General features: G+C 38.7%; 1 protein-coding gene and 1 long non-coding RNA gene across 3 annotated transcripts in view; one reads left to right on the top strand and one right to left on the bottom strand.

Moving 5' to 3' along the window:
* The window catches only part of WNT7B (Wnt family member 7B), a 97,131-nt gene that overhangs the window by 4,885 nt on the left and 71,424 nt on the right, over positions 1–20,822 (bottom strand). The window contains exon 3 of the mRNA XM_013947827.2: positions 6,752–7,023. Coding sequence (XP_013803281.2) covers positions 6,752–7,023 — 272 coding nt within the window. The remainder of the gene's footprint in view (positions 1–6,751; positions 7,024–20,822) is intronic.
* LOC106488791 (uncharacterized) lies at positions 337–19,825 on the top strand. 2 transcript variants are annotated; one of them, XR_001293286.2, is made up of 3 exons: positions 337–448; positions 8,461–8,580; positions 19,775–19,825. It is a non-coding gene; the product is annotated as an uncharacterized lncRNA (long non-coding RNA). The 2 variants fall into 2 exon arrangements; XR_001293287.2 differs by lacking the exon at positions 19,775–19,825 and adding an exon at positions 9,361–9,374.

Here is a 20,822-nt window from a genome sequence, read left to right as displayed (position 1 = left end):
CCTTAAAATGTTCTTCTTTAATAGGATATCAGAGGATCCAAAATAGAGGAGTTCATGTCACATCTCATCGGCTTGTACCCAGCCCTGTGAAGGAAAGGCTGACACTCACTGTGAACCCTAGCTCAGAGCCAGCAAGAGAGGAATATGGGCGCTTCAGCTACATATTTTTCTCTTGCACATTCCAGTCAGAAGCCATTCCATCTAGCATTGAAACAGTATTTATACTTTGCAGGATGGGAGATGAGGCACTGACTTACTGTGTTTACTTCTCTCATGTCACACCCCTATTTTTCTTACTGTTTAGTTCGATGGGAGTGTGGAGCCACCGCTTTGCAGCAGGTCTGGATACAGCCACAAAGCAAGACCACTTTCCTCCACGACAGGCCAAACTCCAGCAGGACTGAGGAGCCTGAATTCAACTCCTCCTGCCCTTCACCTACCTCTTCAGGTAAGGCACCCACTCCCACAGTATCCCCATTGAATGCATGTAAAATACTGAAGAAAGCCCATTCCTCTCTTCACCCAAACTCTCCTCTTGGCTAGCAGGAAAATAAGCCTTGGATTTTGGGACCTGCTGCCCATCAGATGAAGGCCATTACTGTTAGGAGGATGGGCTATAGAGCCTTACCCAGCAATGCCTCTTCCCTACCTTCTAGAAGAGAGAAAATAGTTTCTAAAGAGTTGCATTAACTTAGAGCAATAAATTGCTGCAGCGGGTCAAAACTTTCTGAACTTTATTTTTTCAGTGAAACGTCAAAAGCAAAAATCTTGAGAAACACCCTTTAAATCATCCCAAACCCAAGTGTGATTGCAATATTTCACTATCTTTTCTATGGAACTTGCTGTAAAGCTTGCAGATAAAATTTTAAATATCATCTTAAAGGGATGAAAATATTTCATGTTGTTTTTATAAGGTCAAGCAATATAGAGATGTCAAGTTTTGGGGGGAGGGGTTTGTGTAGTAATATTTTGCTATATGAATGTTATATGTGTCCTGCAGACATTGCATCGTGTGCATGGGCATGCCCATTTCTTGAATAAAACTGTTTAGCAGGTTCTCAAATATTTGGCTACTTTCCCCCTCTAATTTTCAAGCAACATGTCCAAAATGTTGGGATAATACCAGATGTAGCTTCTGACAGTCAATGTTAAGGGTGTGTTTCTGGAAGAAAAAAATAGGCTGGTAAATCCAGCCCAACTGGAAGCAGGAGAACTATCCTCATGAGATTTTGAGCCAAAGCTTGCATACTCAGGACATATGGATAAGCATTAGCTATCCATCTAACCCACCCAAGCTGTAACACTGAACTTTTTGAAGCTGCTTTTATATCTGTCTGCAGATCAATTTAAGTGGGAAAGTGGAAAGTATGCCATCAAGCACAGTTATCGAAAGTTTTTCTTTCATGAGTATTTTTACGATGGATGGGCAGTGAAATTGTTCATTTCTTTCAGAGAAAGAAAGTTTCAGCAAATGATGGGCTGAGGGCTCTAAAACCTGGAAAGTCACATTCTTTAAATTGCTGAAATGTCTTAGGAACCAAAGTCACATTTTGAAGAACATTTTAGATATATAGGAGCATAAAATCAGTTAGCTTTCACTTTGAAACTGCGATTCAGCCACCACTGCAACTTTGGTGCATTTCATCCAGAGTTTCTTTTTGGGGGTTATGTCTAACCTTTATCTCTGGCTAGGTGACAGTGAGGGCAGTTTGCAACCTTTTAAGGCAAGCTGAACATCTTGCAGACGTGAACATATTAATTTAAATATTTCACATGGGGTGAACTGAGCTAACACCGTTACATATTTTATGCACACATAGACAACGTATATAAATATATATAAATATATATAATTATGTACACACACATACTGTATATATACACACATACATACATATATAATGAACGGTGACCATCAAATCACCTCATTAGCTGTTCTACCGCCAAAGCATGTCAGCAAAAACCCTTCCCAGTACCACAGTTCTGTGGCGCCAGGAACTGTGAGAACTAGTCATGGCTTAGATGGAAATGTTGTCCCAAGTAATTGAATAATCTCATTTAAAGAGAGTCTGAAAATTTTTTTGTCCCCACACTCTTATTGTTTCAAATGTAAAATAAGATGTTGTCATCTTCCAGGCATTCCAAAAAACAACAAGAAAAACCCATTGACATTACAAAGGGATAAATATTGGGATGGTACCAGGCTGAGTTTCTGGCACTCAGTGTTGTGGGTGTGCTTCTGGAAGGGAAAAAAATAGGCCAGCTTTTTCTCCACATAACCACAGTCATTGTCTATAGTAAGAGCCTAATTGATTGATAAACTTTTGGAAACATTCTCTTCTTCTTGGTAAAAGCTGTGATCTGCTACCAGTTTGTCAGCTTGTTCTTTTAGCTCTCACCTTAAAAACAAACAAACAACCCCCCCATTTTTCTAATTGAGATTTCCCATGAGAGCAGGTTATTGTTTTGAAGCTTTCAACAAAAAGTTAAGATTAATGGCATACGTTCCCAGATGTTACTCTTTCTAAGTTCATTTATCCCAGAATAAAGATACTTGTTGCCAAAAATACATGGTGGAAAGTTGTCTCAAAACAGCATCAAAGCTTACTTGGGTCTGTTGGTATTTAATTTTTCATTACTCTATCAAGGTTTTGCCCGCAGATCTCTTTGTAATCATTCAGATTTGCAACAAACCATTCTTTCCCCTTTTCACAGCAACATTTGCATTAGACTTATGCTAGTCTTCCATGGCAAGGGGGCGGGTAGATGCTTAGTTTACCACATTTGTACATTCCATTCTGAATCACAGTAGACATTTAAAAAATAATAGTGAAGTTAGGTACTTTGCTCTTTTACACAGCGTGGTGCGATTTTGTCGCAAAGCATAAGTCTTCCATCAGTAGCATCTCATGTCACCACGAGTTCCTAAGCCTTTATTTCTTCCAAATGGCACTGATGGCAAGTTTGTTGTTTTGTCACTGGTGCTATTTATTACAAACACATTAGAAACTTCACAAACTTGTCATTAGCTGAAACAATTCTTAGAAATGCAACGCAGAGCAATTAGGGGATTCAGTCTTTCCACAGTCACCAGAAATTCCCTGAAAAGCCTAAATATCTGTTTTTTTCCAAGGAGGTGCTTTATTGGAATGTTGTGCTGAGCATCCCTGCTCCAGAATCAAGTTAAACAGCCTCCAAAACTCTTTTCCCCCTCATCTGTTTTCCAAAGTTTGTGTAATTATTTATCCAGCATGCTGTTTTTTCCTCAAAAAGAAATTCCTCAGTACTCTATTTTTAACAACAGTGAAATACCAGCAGGCCAGCTTTTGAGAACATCCTTATGATAGCAAAACATTACAGTCACTGCTATAGTTACAAATGTTTCTGACTCCTAGCCATATCTGAGAGGAGAAGAGGCAATTCTGGGACAGGTGGTGGGAGAAACTGAGAGCAGGCAAAATTCCTGCCACAGTCCATGAAACTTTCCTTGCAGTGGTTTAATACTGTATCCAAATTATTGCCTTGGGGCTGAAAATGCTGACTAGGCTCCAGAATAATGCTTCTAGTAATGGTTTTCTTGACACCTGATAATAGTCATTGAGGGCCTTCCCCTGACTTCAGAGCAAATTGGAAATAATTTTAGGTGGTGCTGGGGGCTCTTTGCGTCCTTTCATTCCTGATGTTTCTGTATTAGGCAGCTCTGGGATTTAGAGGGAAGACTAAAATTAAAATAATAAATTTATGGGCTATATATTGTTGATCTTACCCAACTCAAAAAGCCAGTTCAATGTGAGCAAGGACTGAATACGGTAAGCTTTAGTATTATAGATGTAAATGTTGGGGTTTTTTTAAATAGCAGAGGTCCTGTGGAATGTAAGACTTTGGGGAACTGAACTGACTAAAGTTGATATTCAAGTTGTTGTGGGTTTTTTTTTTCCCTTAATACTAGTTTTGATAAGATTGAACTGTAACTAAGGAATATATTAATGATTGACAGAACCATTCTCACTGTAGGTTCTCTGTAGGAACCTACAAAAGCATGTATTTTGTTTACTGTCTCATCAGTCCTACCCTAAGATTGTTGTGAGATTTTGGAAGAGGAAAGAAGAAAGATGTAAATTCAGTGTTATACTTGAGCAATTGTGAAGCCATAAATGCAGTATTTCTGGCATGAGTGTGAACAAGGACCATGTAGAATATGTCCGAATGACATCTGCATGTAAGCAAAGCTCCTCGTTTCAGATTTTGTTTCGGGTTCGCAATCTAATCCAAGCTTACACAGGCTCCCCAAAGCTGCTGAATATCGGATGAAAGTAGGAGGTTTAAAGTTCATCCGGATTCTCAAAAGAGACTTGTGATTTCAGGTTGAAATTGCATTAAACTCTGTAGCTTCATAAAGTTCCAACCCAGAAAACAAACACAATGTACCCATGTTTCCAGAGTTTTGTTCTGACTTTACATTTCAGTCAGTCCTCAAAATCAGAATATCTAATTTATACAAATACCAGATGATCTCAGATGAACCAAAATCACCAAGTATAATATACTCTACAACTTTGCATATTCATTTCATGGGAATGTATGTCATAACACCAACATTATTTCTAGACATGGCCCTCAAACCATCTTTTATATGATCACATTCCTCAGGATTTGATGGGTTGTACTTAAAAAACAAAAATAAAAACAAAGAACTTCATCAAACCATTTTGGTCAACCTTAGCTCTTCAAAATGATATGATGCATTAATGATTATAATGAAAATATATGGATATAAATGACTACTGAAAAATACCACCAACAACAAAGTGGGCGAATTCCAAAACACTATTTGTAAAGAACTGTATCTGGGGGAAAAGCCTGTTTTGTCAGTATTTACAAGCCTTTTTCTTCATATCTCAAAAATATTAATGTGAATGATATCATTTGCTTTTGCAAGAACATTCGCAGAAAATGAAGTTCTTAAAAATGTTAAAATAAATGCATTTGCATGAATACTGCTACCAGAAATATTTGTACAAACACACACTTCTTTGGTTTACTTATATCCCCCTGTTTATGAAATTCTGATGAACAGTAAAAATATAATTTGCTTAATAAGAATCAGCAATGTGGTCTAGTGGTTACCAGACTGTAATTAGAACTCGGGGACCTGGGATCAGTGCCTAGCTCAGATACTAATCTGCTTTCTGTCCTTGGGCAAGGTACTTCACTGTTCTCTATCTGTGCATCCACTTTTGCTCCTCTGGCCCTCTTTTACGTGTAGACTGTAGCATGTTCAAAACAGGACTTGTGTCATCTCTGTGGGGGTCTACAGTACCACAAGAAGTTGCCAGTTTCGGTAGGGATCATAATCCATCTAAGCAGTACTAAGTGCTCCATTGCAAGTTTAACATGTGGCTTTCTTCTGCTTTTGTCTCCAAATGCAATGCATGATGCCAAGGTGAAACACCTCGACTAAGGGAGGTGATCAAGCCTGGGACCAGCCTTCCATGCAGTGGTACTCCTGTATTAGATGCTCTTACCCACCTGACAGAGCAGTTTTAGGGAAAAAGAGTGCACCACTCTTAAGGATGCTTTCTGTTGTGCTCTTCAGAATCAGTTGCCTCCCTCACATCTGAATCCTGTCTCTTCACTTGAGATTATGCACCACATTTGGTCTCTTTCATCATTTCAAATTTATGTAACGCTTTCCCCCAGTGGATAACTGCCCATATAAACCCCTCAGTTTCAGTGAGCAACTGACTGCAATCCTCTGGAAGTTTTGCTACGTTCTCCAAAATACAGACCGTAAGATGATTGTACTGCATCTGCCACCACCAATTCAGACATCTCTGAGGTTGACCTCAACAACTAGTGCTTGGTGTAGAATAAAAACACATGCTGTTTTAGAGAAGAAAATACCAGTCTGACTTTGGGGGCTGCAGGGGAAGAAGTAGTGTATTGGAGTCTCCCACAACACAATATATATGCACTGGATGGCAGAAGCCACACTTTTTTTTAACCTGGGTGAAAACACTTTGAAGGAGATTAGTAAAATCTCTTCTGAGGCTGGTGTATATTGTGTAGAAGGATTTATTTTACTTTTTAAAGGACAAATTTGAGAGCTGTGAGGATAATTATTCAATGGACATAAACATAATGGAGCTATGCCAATTTATTTTTTCAATTGCAAGCAATTCAGTCATGGTTGTAGACATGAAATTGTTTCTTCTTCCAAAGTGACACTTATCATGCAGCTGTTTGTACCCCACCAGGGAGAAGTGGACAATTGTGCATTTGCTCTGATGTATTTGATTAGAGCTGTGGTCAAATAAGTGTTTTGGTTTTGGATGGAATAAATAGCTACCAGTGCTGTGGGAGTTCAGCAATGCAGCAGTCCAGTCCTGTCCCATCACAAGCCCATCATCTCTTGCTAGATTTTTGCAAAGGAGATGAAAAGCAAAGATTTGTCGTTATCCCAGACAGCTCCGGCAAAGTTCTGGCTGTTAGTGGAGGGACTGGAAAGAAGGCTTAAGAAGCAGAAATATTTAGAGGAACTGCAACGGGAGCTGTAATACATAATCAGCTCGGAATAAAAAGAAACAACAACAAAATGTAAACATTAAACACTATCAGGTAATTTGATATGGATAGGGGATACCGGCAGAGAAAGAGGTGAATTGTCGGGGAATTCCTCTTTAGATCAAACCAACCTCCCCCCCTTCCTCCAGCTCACATGTTTCCCCATCCCTCCTCCTTTCCAGAATACCTTTCTTCCAGCCTCATTGTTGTGCAAGTTCATCAGCCGCCGGGCGTTCTTTTTGATTTCTCGGGCATCCACAAATCTCCGGGAGAACTCAATGCCGTATCTGATATCCGCAGAGCAGCCTCCCCATTTCCAGCCCTCCTCCTGGTTGTAGTAGCCCTGTTTCTCTCGGTCACAGCCGCAATTGCTGAGGTTGCCCTGGCTGCAGGCAGCCGTGACGGCGTGCGCAACCCCAGCAGCAGTAATGGCATAGGTGAATGCAGCTTCCCTGCTTCCTGTGGAGAGAAGCCAAAAGCTGGTGGGTTTGCAGAAAGGCAGCGCTTACTGGAGAAAGTACGCACGTTATGTACAGAAGTGTCATCAGGTGGGAATGTAAGGAGAGCATCACTACTAATGTCTATTTCTCATTCTTAAAAAATTGCATGCATATTTTAAATGCATGGCTAGACCAGGGCTTAGTGCCCCAGTTGAGCACCAGCAGTATGACAGTCCCATCTAACCCTCTTAACCGGAGGGGAGTTGGGCAATGCGTTTGGACATTGGTGTGGTGAGGCAACACAATTTGGTTGCACAGTGTCTATCTAGTAAGGTTTGCTAGCTGAAGGGAACTGTATGTATTTCAGATGAATAATAGGTGAGTCACTGATGGCAATGCTCACCAGAAGATAATAGCTGGCTTTAAGAGTTGGCACTGCGTGGGAGAAATGAGTGTTCAGACACCTTAAGAAATACCAGACCCTTTCAGATATGCAAGAGGGCTAGGACGCAAATAGGGAAGGTTGTTAATCCATCTTTATAAATGCTCCGGTAGTGCCCTTTGCTAGTGCTGTCTGCCAAGTATAGCAAAAGAGGCCTGTAAAGACAAGATTTAGGTGGGCACTTTTTTTCTTTCAAGGTAATGTAGAGACCAGCTCTTTCCTTTTCTGTTTTCTCTTGCGTATTAGCTTTGCTGTAACTCCTCTTTCCCACTCACCCTCTGAATCAAACTTCTGCCTTATCTTAGCTCTTGCATGTACATGGCATAGTGAACTGCTTGTGGCAGCTTTATTTCCTCTCTGAAGCAACTGAGATAGTCATATAAGCATAGGCTTGTTTTTGTTTAAAGTTCAGTTTTTCTTTTTTTATGATGCCACTACTTGCCAAAGTTCCTTGTTCCCAATTCCGTATTACAGCTGTTGATACCGACTATATGAAGAGAGGCAGATAACCCCATTTCTTTATTAGACACTGGTTGGCTGAGTCACCTTTGGGATACATAAGCAAAGAGATACAGTGGCAGAATGATTGAAAGGGACACTACAGCTGCTTCCCACTCTGCGTTCTGTCATTAACTTAATTTAGGTTTGGATGACGGCCCTTCATGTTTTGCTGTTCTCCTTTATAATGTTTCCCTACAAAACTATTTCTCAGTGCTATCATCATCTTCTCCTGTGTATTTATCTGGTGATAAACAGACAATCTTATTGTACCACAGCCAAAGAATAACTGTAAAGAATTTGCAAAAAGTTGCTGAAATGCTTTAATGACCACACACAGAGTTTTAACATGGTTAATGGATTTGGGAAGGGAAAAAAAAAATCTTCTGGGGAAAAAAAAAAGAAATAACCTTAGAAGCTATTTTTAAATTTTTATTTTAGGTTTCACAGATATCGTAACTTTTCTGGAATGACCTGTGCACAATGTGGGGTTTTTTATATTTCTTATTTTCATAGATAGCTTCCTGAAAGGTTACACCACTGCTGGATTTGAGAGAGATCCTACAAGAAGCAATCGTAAACTGTTTTTTGGCTTCATTAACTTGTTTCTCCAAAGCAACAAAAAAGAAAATTAAGGTAAGAGAAAAATAAGAGTGATGTTTTCTTTGGGTACTGAGAAGGTTAAACTCACTCGTGTATTATTTGAGTACACTGTGCAATAGAAGGACTGACTTTGCTTTCAGACACAGAAATGTTTTGTTGGGGTGTACTACGTGTGTAGTCTGGTTCAGTGGTTCCCAAACCATGGTCCACAGAACACTGGTGGTCCAGAAGGCCACGGTAAAAGGTTTGCAGCTAATCCACAGAGCCATATTAAACAGTGTTTTTAATAGTGTTTTCAATTAAAAGTTTGATGATAATGATGCCTGGTGGGCCACAAGAAATTCTGAGGGTTGATAGCACTCCAAAAAAGTTTGAGAAGCTTGGGAACCTCTGTTCTAGTTCCTAGTATGTTCTGTAAAAACTCATAGCAATATTCACTCCTCTCTTCTTCACTTTCCAGCTGAAGTCAAGCTGAGACCCATGTTTTAAAGTATATCTTGTTGACTTGCAGGATTTCTTTCTTCATTTCCTTCTAAAAAATATCTATTCCTAAACTATAAATTGAAAAACTAGAAATATGAGATATAGTAAACACTAGATATTAGAAAAGTTCAAGATTTCCTTCCTCTTCAGGATGAGAATAAATGAGAATGCAGTCTGCCTCATGAAGATTTTTGAGTTCAGACATTTTTGAAACATGTGCAGAAAAGCCTATAAAAAATAGCAACATACTCTTATCATGGAATAAAGCTATAGTTCAATAAATTTACCAGGAGATTGACTAGAGACATATTGCTTCATTTTTATTTGTAGGCTCAACATATTCCACGTGTCCAGAGTAGAAGGTAAGCCATTTTATAATGACCACTCTGTCAGTGACCTGTCCGGGAGTTTTCACAAGACATTTCCCTTGATCAGTTGTTTAAATCTAAAGAATATTCTATATCTTTATCCTCTTTTCTCTCCCCCTCTCCCCCATCATACCCCTGGTTACCTTCAGCACCAGAGGAAAGCATCTTTCTTTCACCCACTTGAGAGCTATAGGAGTAGTGAAATTATCTCAAGTCATGGGATAATACCAGGTGGAAACCATATTGACTCTCTGAAAAGATCATTGTTGTGTCTTGATACAGTTATAAAATAAGAAAGGCTCAGAAATAAAATCTGTCTTGAAAGCTGGATTCATTTTGCAAGTTAGGGCATCATGAACCTGCTAAGAAGTAAGTGTTTTTGTTTTTTGTTTTTTGTTTTTTGTTTTTTGTTTTTGTTTTTTTTTAATTAGACAATGTTCTGAAACTTCTCTTGAACTCAGTATAAACATTACCTCAGCAGTTCTCTAAACACCTAGGATCAATACAGTCTATCAGAAAATGCTGATGGAGAAGGAAGGGAAACCTCTGTGCTCAAATAATGTATCTGCTCTATACAGGGCCTTCCATTAGCATGTCACCATGTGGAATCATTTCTAAGGAAGTCTTTTTTCAGGTGACTAAAACAATTTAAATAATGATTGCTGTGATACCTGAATGGGGAACAATAATCTTATCTTATGAAATTTTCAGAGATTCAGAAAAAATATTCAAAAATATTCCTGTTCTGCAATGAAGCAAAGCCAAGACTTTGCAAAAACATTCATGAAAAGAAGAGACACTGTTACAAATAGCAGCAGATTTGAGATTTGACCCAACTAACTTGAAGCTAGAATTTTCTTTTCCTGGTAAATATCATGATCACCCCAGTAATTTGGCGTTATATTTGCTCACTGTCTGTGTCTCAGAAGAAAAATTCCTTGTTTGACTTAAAAAAAGAAAAATCTGTCATGTAGACTGGAATAATTCCAGTGAGATCTGATTTTGATGGAGAAGACACTGTTTGGCTCTTAGTGTGACCCTTGTATTCATCCATTTCAGTGTTAGAAATGCCTTCCTTGGTGTCAAATAAGACATTTCTGATTTAATTTCCGAAACACAGAATAGCAAACAGCAATTCTGTGATCTGAAAACTGTAGTAGAAGATGACCATCTATACCAACTGCAATGAAGCTATTTTTTTTTTTTTTAAGTTAGTGAGGGTTAATTCTTGCAATCTGGCGGGATATGAGAGAATTCTTGCACATGGTCTGCCAGTCAGAGCTGCTACCATTTGCCTGACTTCATCTGCATTCTGACTGCAGGTTGCATTTAAAACATGCTCTAACACTCACTAGTGTAGGCAGTTTCTGCTCACACAAACAGATGTTGGATCATTGCTTCCTACAATGAGCAATTTCTGGCAGATAGGTTGAAAGGAGTCTATTTATCCATTGTTGCAATCTTGGAGCAGCCTATACTTTAGCCCTAATTTGGATGTCATCTCTGACTAACTTTTAGACTGCTGAGTGCTAAACTTAGTATGGTCTGATGTGGAAATTATTACAAGTTCCATAATTGCTATAGTTTACTATGTTCTAATACACATATATTCAGCAGCATATCACCACAATCAGCTGAGAATCATGTATGCTAAATATATATTTTGATCATTCAACTGTGGGTGCAGCTTTACATATTTAACTGTTTCATTGTTATTAGCAAGGCATCTATTTTTCTGAGTAACTAGATAAGGATATTACTATTCCACACATCATTCAGAAATGTTTTCTGTCAGTAGCCAGATGAGTAAGAGTGCTACTGAATGTCAGCTATTAGAACTGTAATTTAACTTGAAATATTAGACTGTGGAATATATACTGTTTAGACAGTAATTTGCTAAATCCTGGGTCAATAATGATAGATAAAAAGTTACATGCTGCTATTAAACAAAACAAACTTACACAGTCTGTAGACACCAGCGGATCTTTGATTATATGACAAAATACAATATAGGTCAGTGGTAAGAGGAAATGAATCACAGCAGAAGTTAGATTTTTTTGCCAAACCAATCTTTTTGGACAAGTCTTCTTTTGCAAGTGAAAGCTGAGGACACATTGAGTAATTTCTTATGGGCAGAAAACAATAGATACATCTAAATGAGCAAGCTAAAATTAAACAGTAGCACCTCAGGTAGGGATGGACGAAATTTTTTGCTGGCAGGCTTAGTAATTTTGTATTTTATTCAACATATTCTTTAACAGTTCTCAAAGAAAATACTACAGACTCTTCTCTTTGAGTTTGATCCAAAGGTAATAGAAGTCAGTGAGAGTTTTCTCACTGTCTGGAGCAGATCTTTTCTCTATTTGCATTTTCAGTGTAACTGATTCTGGGCTTCTTGGTTTATAATCTAAAAGCTGAATGCAGGGATAGGAATAATTTTTCCAATCCTCTAATTTACTACACCCAGTGCTACATGTAAGAACTACAGAACACTGTAGTTTGTATAAGCATAAAATGCCATAAAAAAGTAGGACTGGAAAGAACCTCAAGAGATCACCTAGTCCACCCCTCAACCATCCCTCAACATAGGCTATAATACAGATGTCATTTATAACAGTTTTTTTTTTATCCTGCTCTTAAAGACCATCAGTGGTGGAGATGCTGCAGGTCCCCTGGACAGCCTCTTCCAGTGCTCAGAACTCCTGTTGTTATACACGTTACAAATATTAACCTGAAACTGTCTCAGGGAATGTAAACCTATTGCTTCTTACTCTACAAAGAACTGATTTTTGCATTCTTCTAACAGCAGCCTTTAAACATTTAAAGACTTTTGTCCCCTTTCTAGAATTGTTCCATCAGTCTTTGCAGGACATAGTTTCAAGGCCTCTGATCATTCTTGTTGCTCTTGCCTGGACTCTGTAGACTGGTTGGCCCGTTTCTTGCAGTGCAGCGACGGAGGTGCACCCGAGTGCTCCAGCTGAGGCCTTACCCGTTCTGGGTAGAACAGAAGGAGCACTTCACATGTCTTGCATGCTACACTCCTGTTTACTCATGCCAATATGGTGTTTTCACAGCAGCAAGACGTTTTTGACTCTTACTCAGTTTGTGGTCGTCTTCTGTGCAGCTGCTATCATGCCAGATGTTTTCCATCTTGCATTTGTGCAACTGATTATTCCCACATATAGATCTTTGTTTGTCTTTCTTGTTTACCTCCTCTTTCTTTTCTTTTTTTTTTTTTTCCAGACCATTTCTGCAATTTTTCATGATTGTTTTCAATTTTGACCCAAGCTTTCTCCAGCTTCCTTGCAGTTCTTCCCAGCCTGGCATCATTTTTAAATTTAATAAGCACTCCTTATTCCCTCATTCAAGTCAAGAATATAAATACTGACCAATGTCAGATGCAGCACAGATCACAAGGAAACCCATTCAGTACCTCCTTCCATTTTGATAGCTACCCTCCAAGTACAATTTCCAGACAGTATGCCCCCATATGGTTATGGTTTCCATAGTTTTCTTATGAGAATGTCATATGAGACAGTGTCAAAAGCCTCATTTAAGACCAAGATATATGGTATAAACCGCTGCTTCTCTGCCTCTGAGGACCTGGGTGCCATAAGAAGGAAATTAGATTGGTTTGACATGATTTATTCTTGACAGATACTTGTTGACTGTTACTCATCTCCTTGTTTTCAGTTATGAGCTTACAAATGGGTTTCCGTTCACATATTTTTTCACTTACTGAAGTTAGTCTGATTGGTCCTGTAATTCCTCTCTTTTTTTCATTCAGACAAAGGTAATGCATTTGTTTTTTCAACTCTTCTTAATTAGAGTTCTCTGCAAGTTTTCAGCTCTAATGACTGTCAGGACTAATGGCTCTAAAATGGCTTCATTAAGTATCCTGAGACGAGGGACAGCTGACTAGAAAACATTCAGCTTAGATAAATACTTCCCTCTATCTAACACTGAGATTGTGTTCCTCTGCTGATGATATTAATTCTGTAAGCATCTGCTCACCATTGACCCTTTCAGTGAAGGCTGATGCAAAAATTTGTTGGTCTTCTTGACATTATCCTTCCTTTATGCTCTCCATTGAGGTCCACTACACTGAGTAGTGGACCGTTGCAGGGGGGGTTTCCACTCACTGAAAAAATATTGACTGTGACTATTGAATGATTACTGTGTAGCTTGTTGTCAAAATAACAGATATAGTCAGTCATGGTTATACGGTGTTTCTCGTAGCCTCTGCATTCAGAAGTGTTCACGAATGATGAACTTTATGCAGACTGAACAGCTGTTACTCCAGCCAGGCTTCCTGATGAAATCTAATGGAGTCTTTCAGTTACCATGTTGGGTAACATTCTCTTTACAATATTTATTCTTTTCCTGTTTCCTGCCTAAAACCTTTCTTTCCTATCACTGTTTAATTAAAATAGTTTTGTTTGATTTTATTTGTTTCATCCAAATAGGTCTGCTTAATCACAATAGATCTTTGTCAAATTTAAACAAATGAGAATCAGGAGTTTAACATAATTTCAGCGGCTTCTTTGTAGACTGTTCCTTATGTCTGTTATAGGTTAGGCTTGGGAAGGACAGAGAATGATGCAGCTCTCAAAACTGAGAATGTGTAGTGTTATGACATAATAGTTTTATACACAGAGTCCTCTGTTATTCAGCGTTTTTCATCTCTAGACTCCCACTAAGTTTTCAGGGTTGGAGCTGCCAGAATTTTGGCCATCGCTCTGGAATCACTCTCTCAAATGGATTGTTTTCTGTTGCTCATGTGGGTTTGTCAAATTTTCTTTCAGAATGGGCTGTATATGAGCCAGATTTATTTCACACTTGCCTCTTTGCAGCTCCTTGCTGTCACTATTTATAGTACTTTTGGAAGCAGGTCTATTTAAAAAGCTATTTACTGTGCCTCAGGTTTTCACATTTTTTCAAGCACTTTTCCAATTTCATGGTCATTTTCTGAAGGCTTGGTGGTGCTTTCCACAGTGGTTTCTGTAATGAGGCTTCCAACAATTTACAGGATTGTTTTTCTTAATTTACCCCATGTACATATTCAGTTAATTCCTGGCAACTGTAAATAATTGTCAGAATTACTGTTCTAAAGCAAGCATAATTCTGTTACTGACTGTCTTTTGGCAGCATGTACTTTGGAGTTTTTTAGGACAGCTCATGTGAGTTTAGCAAGCTAGCTATGAGCTTTGGGAGGATCTTTTACAGTGCCCAGAGAAATAGGTAATTTTTAGTCTCTCACGTGTAAACTTCTACTTGTTGTAGCAAACTTATTAACTCATAGCTAACAAACTGTCTATATCTCATTCTTACAAAAATGGGGAAATTAAGTTTTGATTCAAAAGCACCACTGCTTGTTTTTGTCAAGGTTTAGTCAAAACATGGTGCTGAGCACTCATTTAAAGAATGCACAGGACTATGACTTGAGAAATACGCAGGCACAAAGCATGAGGGGAAGTTTCCAGATGCATTGTACCATTGAGAAAAGCCTGTGTACTGTCACAGTCGGCTGTATTTTCACAATGCTACTGCTAATACTGTCAAAGTAGTATGTGGGAAGCAATAGTTGGAGCAGAGAGATAGTCTCCTCTCTGTGTTCTGTTCCTGGATCTACTGAGGTTTCACTGTGGGACTTAATGATTCCCTGCTGAATGTATTGGCCTTTTTTTTTTTTTTTTTTAATGACTAGTGTTTTGATATATCGTAATATGTGAATGCTCAGCTGGAGACATCTTGCAGAGTATTGGGGGGGGCTGGTTTTTTTTTAAGTTCTTTACACCCCTTGTTGTAGAGCATAGACTCTTGAAGACACCTCAGAAAAAATGGGTCCTAAAATATGTTCATGTCCTTAAATGAAATGGGGCTATGAGGAATCAGGTGTTCTTATAATAACTCAGTCGTATCAGTTCATTCATGATAACAGTTGTTATGTACAGAATTTGTCTCTGCATTATGCTCCCTATTTTTATGGGCATTTCACAAGGAGATATGAAACAGTATTTAAGAAAAAAGAGAAAGGAATCTACAGATATGTGGACATATCTTTTCCTTTTTTCCTTTTTCTTTAAGGTTGTTATTGGTAGTGCTTTTGCATTACAATATGGCCTGCTAAAGTTTTCTGAGAGATCTGTTTTCTGAGAGATCAGCTCCAATTTAAGAAACAGAAAATATACTTTTTACATCACCAAAAAAAACCCCAGCAAAAACAAAAACTCCACTGGGGAGAGGGAGACAGTATTATTACATTTTTTAAGCAAACTAGTTTTCTAGTCAAGTTTATGCTCCAGTTTAGCAGGATGCAACTGCTGAGAAAGGTGCTACCAAACCTTTCATGTCACTGAGATTTTCATGTGTGGGGGTTTTGTAGGCCTTTAGTGAATCAAGCAGTTCAGAATGGGTATTCTCTTTGGCTGTCAAGAGAGGATCCTTCCAATCTAAATTACTCTGTGATTCTGTGATTATATTTGACTTTACTATGGACCCAATTTCACAAACACTCTGTCATTCCCACTGCCACACATGTTAATATTAAGAAGTCATTGCCTTGCAAAATCAGACCTTCTCAGTGGATTTACTGCATGGACTCTGCTGGATCAGGATTTTAATTTGCTCTTTTCAGTCATTTAAATGGCTTGATTTATAAATACACTGTGTAGAAGAACATTTCTTTAAAAATAAATCTGCACTGCCATTTGCATGAAGTCATCTGTTCCTGTATTATCTTATGTCACTTCTAACCTAGATAACAAATCCCTGAGGGCAGTGGTCATGTCTGTGTTCTTTTGTAAATCACTGTGCACACCTGTGCTTTGCTGTAGAAACATGTTAAATAATAACACCTTTTAAAGGGTTCGCTGAATTATGGGTAGTTGTAAGCACTATGTTCTTATATCTGGGCATGCCAGAGTGTCTGTGGGTGTGTGTCTGTGTGTGCAAGTGTCTATGGATGCTACAGATGAAATTTCAGCTCTCACTTCAGAATTTCTTGAGGCTATTTAGTTAAATCATGAATGTTACCTCAATATATTGTGCAGGTTCTCTTAGTGCACCAGTACCGTTTTGCTTTAATTATTTGAATTACATACATACAGCTAAGTGATACCCAGCTGAAATTGGTGTTAGACACAAATCTGTTTATGCAAGAGAGAGTCCCTGCCTTAAAGAGCTGAGTCTTTCAACTAGAGAGGGGAATAGAAGGGAAATACTCTTAGCTCTGTTTCACAGTTGATGAGCTGGAACACAAGAAGATTAAGGCATTTATCCCTCTGGCAAAAGGAAATATATTTACACAATATATACACACAATATATATTTACGCAATATATACACACAATATATACACAATATATTATAACAAGTAGTCCTTCATGTGAAGGCCACAGAGGAAGTCAGCTATAGAGCTTTCATTTCACATCTGAAACGCAAATTCAATGGGATTTTCAGGGACAATGCCCATGCAGCTAAATGGTGCAGCAGGACAGCTCCATGAATGCCGCATTGTTTCCTGGGACTGGGGAGTCTCTTCTCTACTCTTCACATCCTATTGTAGCATGTCAGCTGCTGTCAGAGCTGTAAAGGGATTTGGATGCAGCAATGCTCAGCATCACCATGCCTGCCATCAATACAGGAGAAGTGCATGGTATTTAAAGTCTGCTCTTGGCACCCTGTACTCACACCTCCTCAGATACCATACCTGTGCAGAGTTAGATCCATGCCCTTGCTTTACTTTTAATTTGAAAAAAATAACTAATTTAAGTGTCTTGCCAGAGCTTTTGCTGAGGTTGCATTTGCTTCTGTTTCAGAGAGAAGCTAAATGTTTTGGTGTCCCCATTTGGAAATAGTTAACAATGTTCCTCGACTACCAGTAAGACACCTGCAACCAAAGGAGGATCTTAGCAGCTGGCCTCTTCTATGTGTCAGCATGAACATTTTGTTCATGCTCCTGTCTTATAGTCCCACGTAAGCCAACACAATTGTTTGATATATAGAAATATTAATCTAGAAACCCCCTTTCAGAAACACATGCAAAGCAAGAGCAATAGCAAGCCAGTGTAGCCCTAGACATTTTGCAAGGATGAGATGCTGCTTTCAGATTAGATGCCAATATTTACAGTATACAAAAGTAATCACATTTGTAGGGCACGGTCTAGATACCTGGAGCTAAATCTACAGCGGGCTGTTGGCTCTGCAGCCTGGCTTTTAGACGTTCTGCTGCCTGGGGTTTTCCACGTGGCCAGGGCAGGGATCCAGCCTAACTGACCAAGCATTGAAAGCGTTTAGGCACCAAAAAGCAAGAGTTCCAGAAGCTCTCAAGCTATATGGAAAGGCCTCAAAATGGGCAGTGGAAAATTCAGAAAAAAAGAGAAGGATTCTAAATCTACCCCATCAGAGAGCTAAGCCAGATTCCCCTGCACAGTCTGCCTTTCTAACTATTCTGGCAGCAGGCATCTAGGTGTGATTGCTGAAGGGCATATGGTGGTTTTAGTAAAGGAGTTCCCATTCTTGAAGTATTCTACTGTCATCCCATCATCCTATTCTATATTCTGCTTGTGGAAAAAGGATTTCAGTACATTGAAAGCCAGAAGATAACTTTGTTGGTCTCACTGATTAAAATAAAGAGATTCTACTGAACACAACATAACTTCTTCTAGTTTTCTTCTAGCTTTTCCGAGTGTCATTTTACTTGATTCTACCAAGTATAGAATTAGAATGATCTTTTGTGAAGTAAAGTACTAATTCTACCTAGTCATGACATTTGCAAAATAAAGTTTATGAATAGAGGTAGTATCTTCTATTAGACCAAACAGCATACAACAGGTATCTACTTGACCTACATATGATCTAATAAATAATGGGTTTTTTTAAGTATTTATCAGATTTCAGGTCTAAGTCCAGAGCAATATCACAAAATGGCATAACCATTTGTAGCATTGTAGCTTTCACTACAATAGCAATATAAGGAGAATAGTTTGTCATTTAGCTATGAAATAATGACATCAAAAAATGCTTTGACCTGTACACCCTTTTGTGGTGATGGCAATGAACATGGAGTATGTACTGTCCATACTCAGAAAAGCTGACAGCCAGGGTGGGTGCCCTGAGAAGTATATTAGACCGCTGGCCATAGGTACACAGAGCCCGTGTACCCAGCATAGCATTTTCCAGGCACACAAATTATTATGTATTCATCTTGTCTGGACAGACAGTGGCTCTGGCCTTCAAAGTGGCCTCAGGATATTCTTCAAAGAACTCTATAGACATAGATAAAAACCCATTTCCTACACTTGGCAAAAACAGAAAAATAATTTTTAGCAAATAGTGTACTAGAATGTTGCCTTTTTCTGTAAAAGGGTGCATAGGAATGTAATGGAGAAGTTCTGGTTGCATTTGCTGGGAATTCTTTTACATATTTCTCTGGTGCAATCTTGCCAAGGCAGGGTTTGACAGGTGAGATGCAGTGAGTCTTGATGTGTCTGTATAGGATGTTACCATGCCTCAGTTACTTCCCATGGTAGCAGAAGGACCATGTCTCATCTCCTTTAGTTCACAGTCCAGCCCAAACTAGCCCTTCCTTGGTGGTTTCAGCTGGGAGACTGGGTTTGCCATGTGTCGGTATGAGCACACCTTCCCTCTGCTAATTCTGCTACAGAAATTGCATCTTGCAGGTACAGGGTAAATAGCTGGGCAGGCACATCATAAATCACTGGTGTCACCTGTGAGAGCTTAAATTTTGTGGAAAGCCAAGGAGAAAATTCTGGTGAAAGGACTGAATGGAAGCTGCTTTCAAATTTGCTTAAATATTTTCCAAGTGCTCTTACACTGCTTGTGTGGCTGCATTCATATTTCTGATGCATTTGCTTTGCCTTACAAGTCTTTCTGAGAGGAGAGCTAGGTTCAAGTAATGATGTTCATCTTTCTTTGTGTTTGAAGGGTCTCTGCCTGGTAGTCTAGTTTGTAGCCCTGGTAAGCAAAATGTGGCACAAATCATACATATGAAAGAAATTTAAAAGAGTAAAAAGCTCAGAGGGTTTTGGATAAATATACAAAGTCTGGATGCTTATCCAAACCTCTCTGGTTTGCAAAATGAATCTGGAAACATCACAAGAGCAAAATCTTTTTACAGTATTTCTGCTCTTGAGCTTCTGGTCCTGACAGAAGTTAGGAAATGACAAGATTCAGAAAAACAAGGAGCAATTATTTTAATCTTCTCAGGCATCATGAAACATACTGGATCACTGTCTAATCTGAAACTGTTTGACTATCCCTACCAATCAGGTTGTTTTATCTGTTAGGTTAGTGGTTGTTATTTATTATTTGTATGGTGCTGACATCTATTAACTGAGCCTGTATTTTGCCAGGTATTGTACAAGCCCATCCTAAGATGATGATCCACACCTGCAATGGTTTGCACATGAGGATGGGACAAATGAGTGGATGCCAGCACTGTGAGTTTCAGCTGAAAAGTCAAAATGTTATGAGGATAAAAAGATCAAATTTCTAGTCCACAAAGAACTACCATTGTTTTCAAGTGTGATGTCCTCGAAGTGAAGAATGAATTTGAAACCAAGCTCAGAAGCAAATACTGTAGGACTTAAAGGTACTCCAACTTCAGACCTGGATCTAGGGTTTGTGACTAGGAACAGGAGAGAGAATTCCCTTTTGAGTGTTTAAATAGAAGAGTCTTTAAATAGATAGCTTGGTATTCCAAACCAACACTGCTTACATAAAGGTACTTTAAAAAAATGCTAGCAAGTGTCTGTACTGCAAATCCACAATTAAAATGAGATATGGGTCTCATTAAATAATCTTTACAGCCCCATGCTTTGTAGAAGTTTGTTTCCAGATCTGAACTTTGAAGCTGACCCTCTCTCTATGATGGGCCAAACCAAAAGCCAGATCTGAACACCACTGAATGCTGGGAAAGTTCAAATCCATCGTTTGTGATTCAGGTTGAACTCTAATTAAAACAGACCAGTTTGAAAGGCAAATGTCTTAAAACCAAAACAAAAGTTTCACGTGAAAAGTCTTGGATTAGGCTATATTGTACCAAGTAGTGTTTTTGTCTATCACATGAACTAATGTTTCTCTGGCTAACACAAAGTGACAGCATGCACATGCTGCTATATAAGATATTCAAAGCAGACACTTTGAATTTAACTTTGAGCAGAGCACAATATTCATGGAAATACCTCATGCTGTGTAAAAACCCACCAGCAATCTTACTAGCTCTCAAATTTGAGGGTAGTCTATTGCCTTTCAAAATTTCCATGTCCACATCTAGCAACACAGTAGTCCAGGATCTTTTAAAAATCAATGATGTCTTGTGTTCTTTGAATGAAGCTTCTGCCTCATTATGTCAGTAGTATGTGGAATATTGCCACTAATCCCTGAAAACAAACAAAAAAG

This window comes from Apteryx mantelli, chromosome 1 (genome assembly GCF_036417845.1).
Source record: "Apteryx mantelli isolate bAptMan1 chromosome 1, bAptMan1.hap1, whole genome shotgun sequence".
In the NCBI taxonomy this organism is placed as follows: Eukaryota; Metazoa; Chordata; class Aves; order Apterygiformes; family Apterygidae; genus Apteryx; species Apteryx mantelli.
Note: the sequence above shows the minus strand (reverse complement) of the source record. Positions and strands in the feature narration are given on the sequence as shown.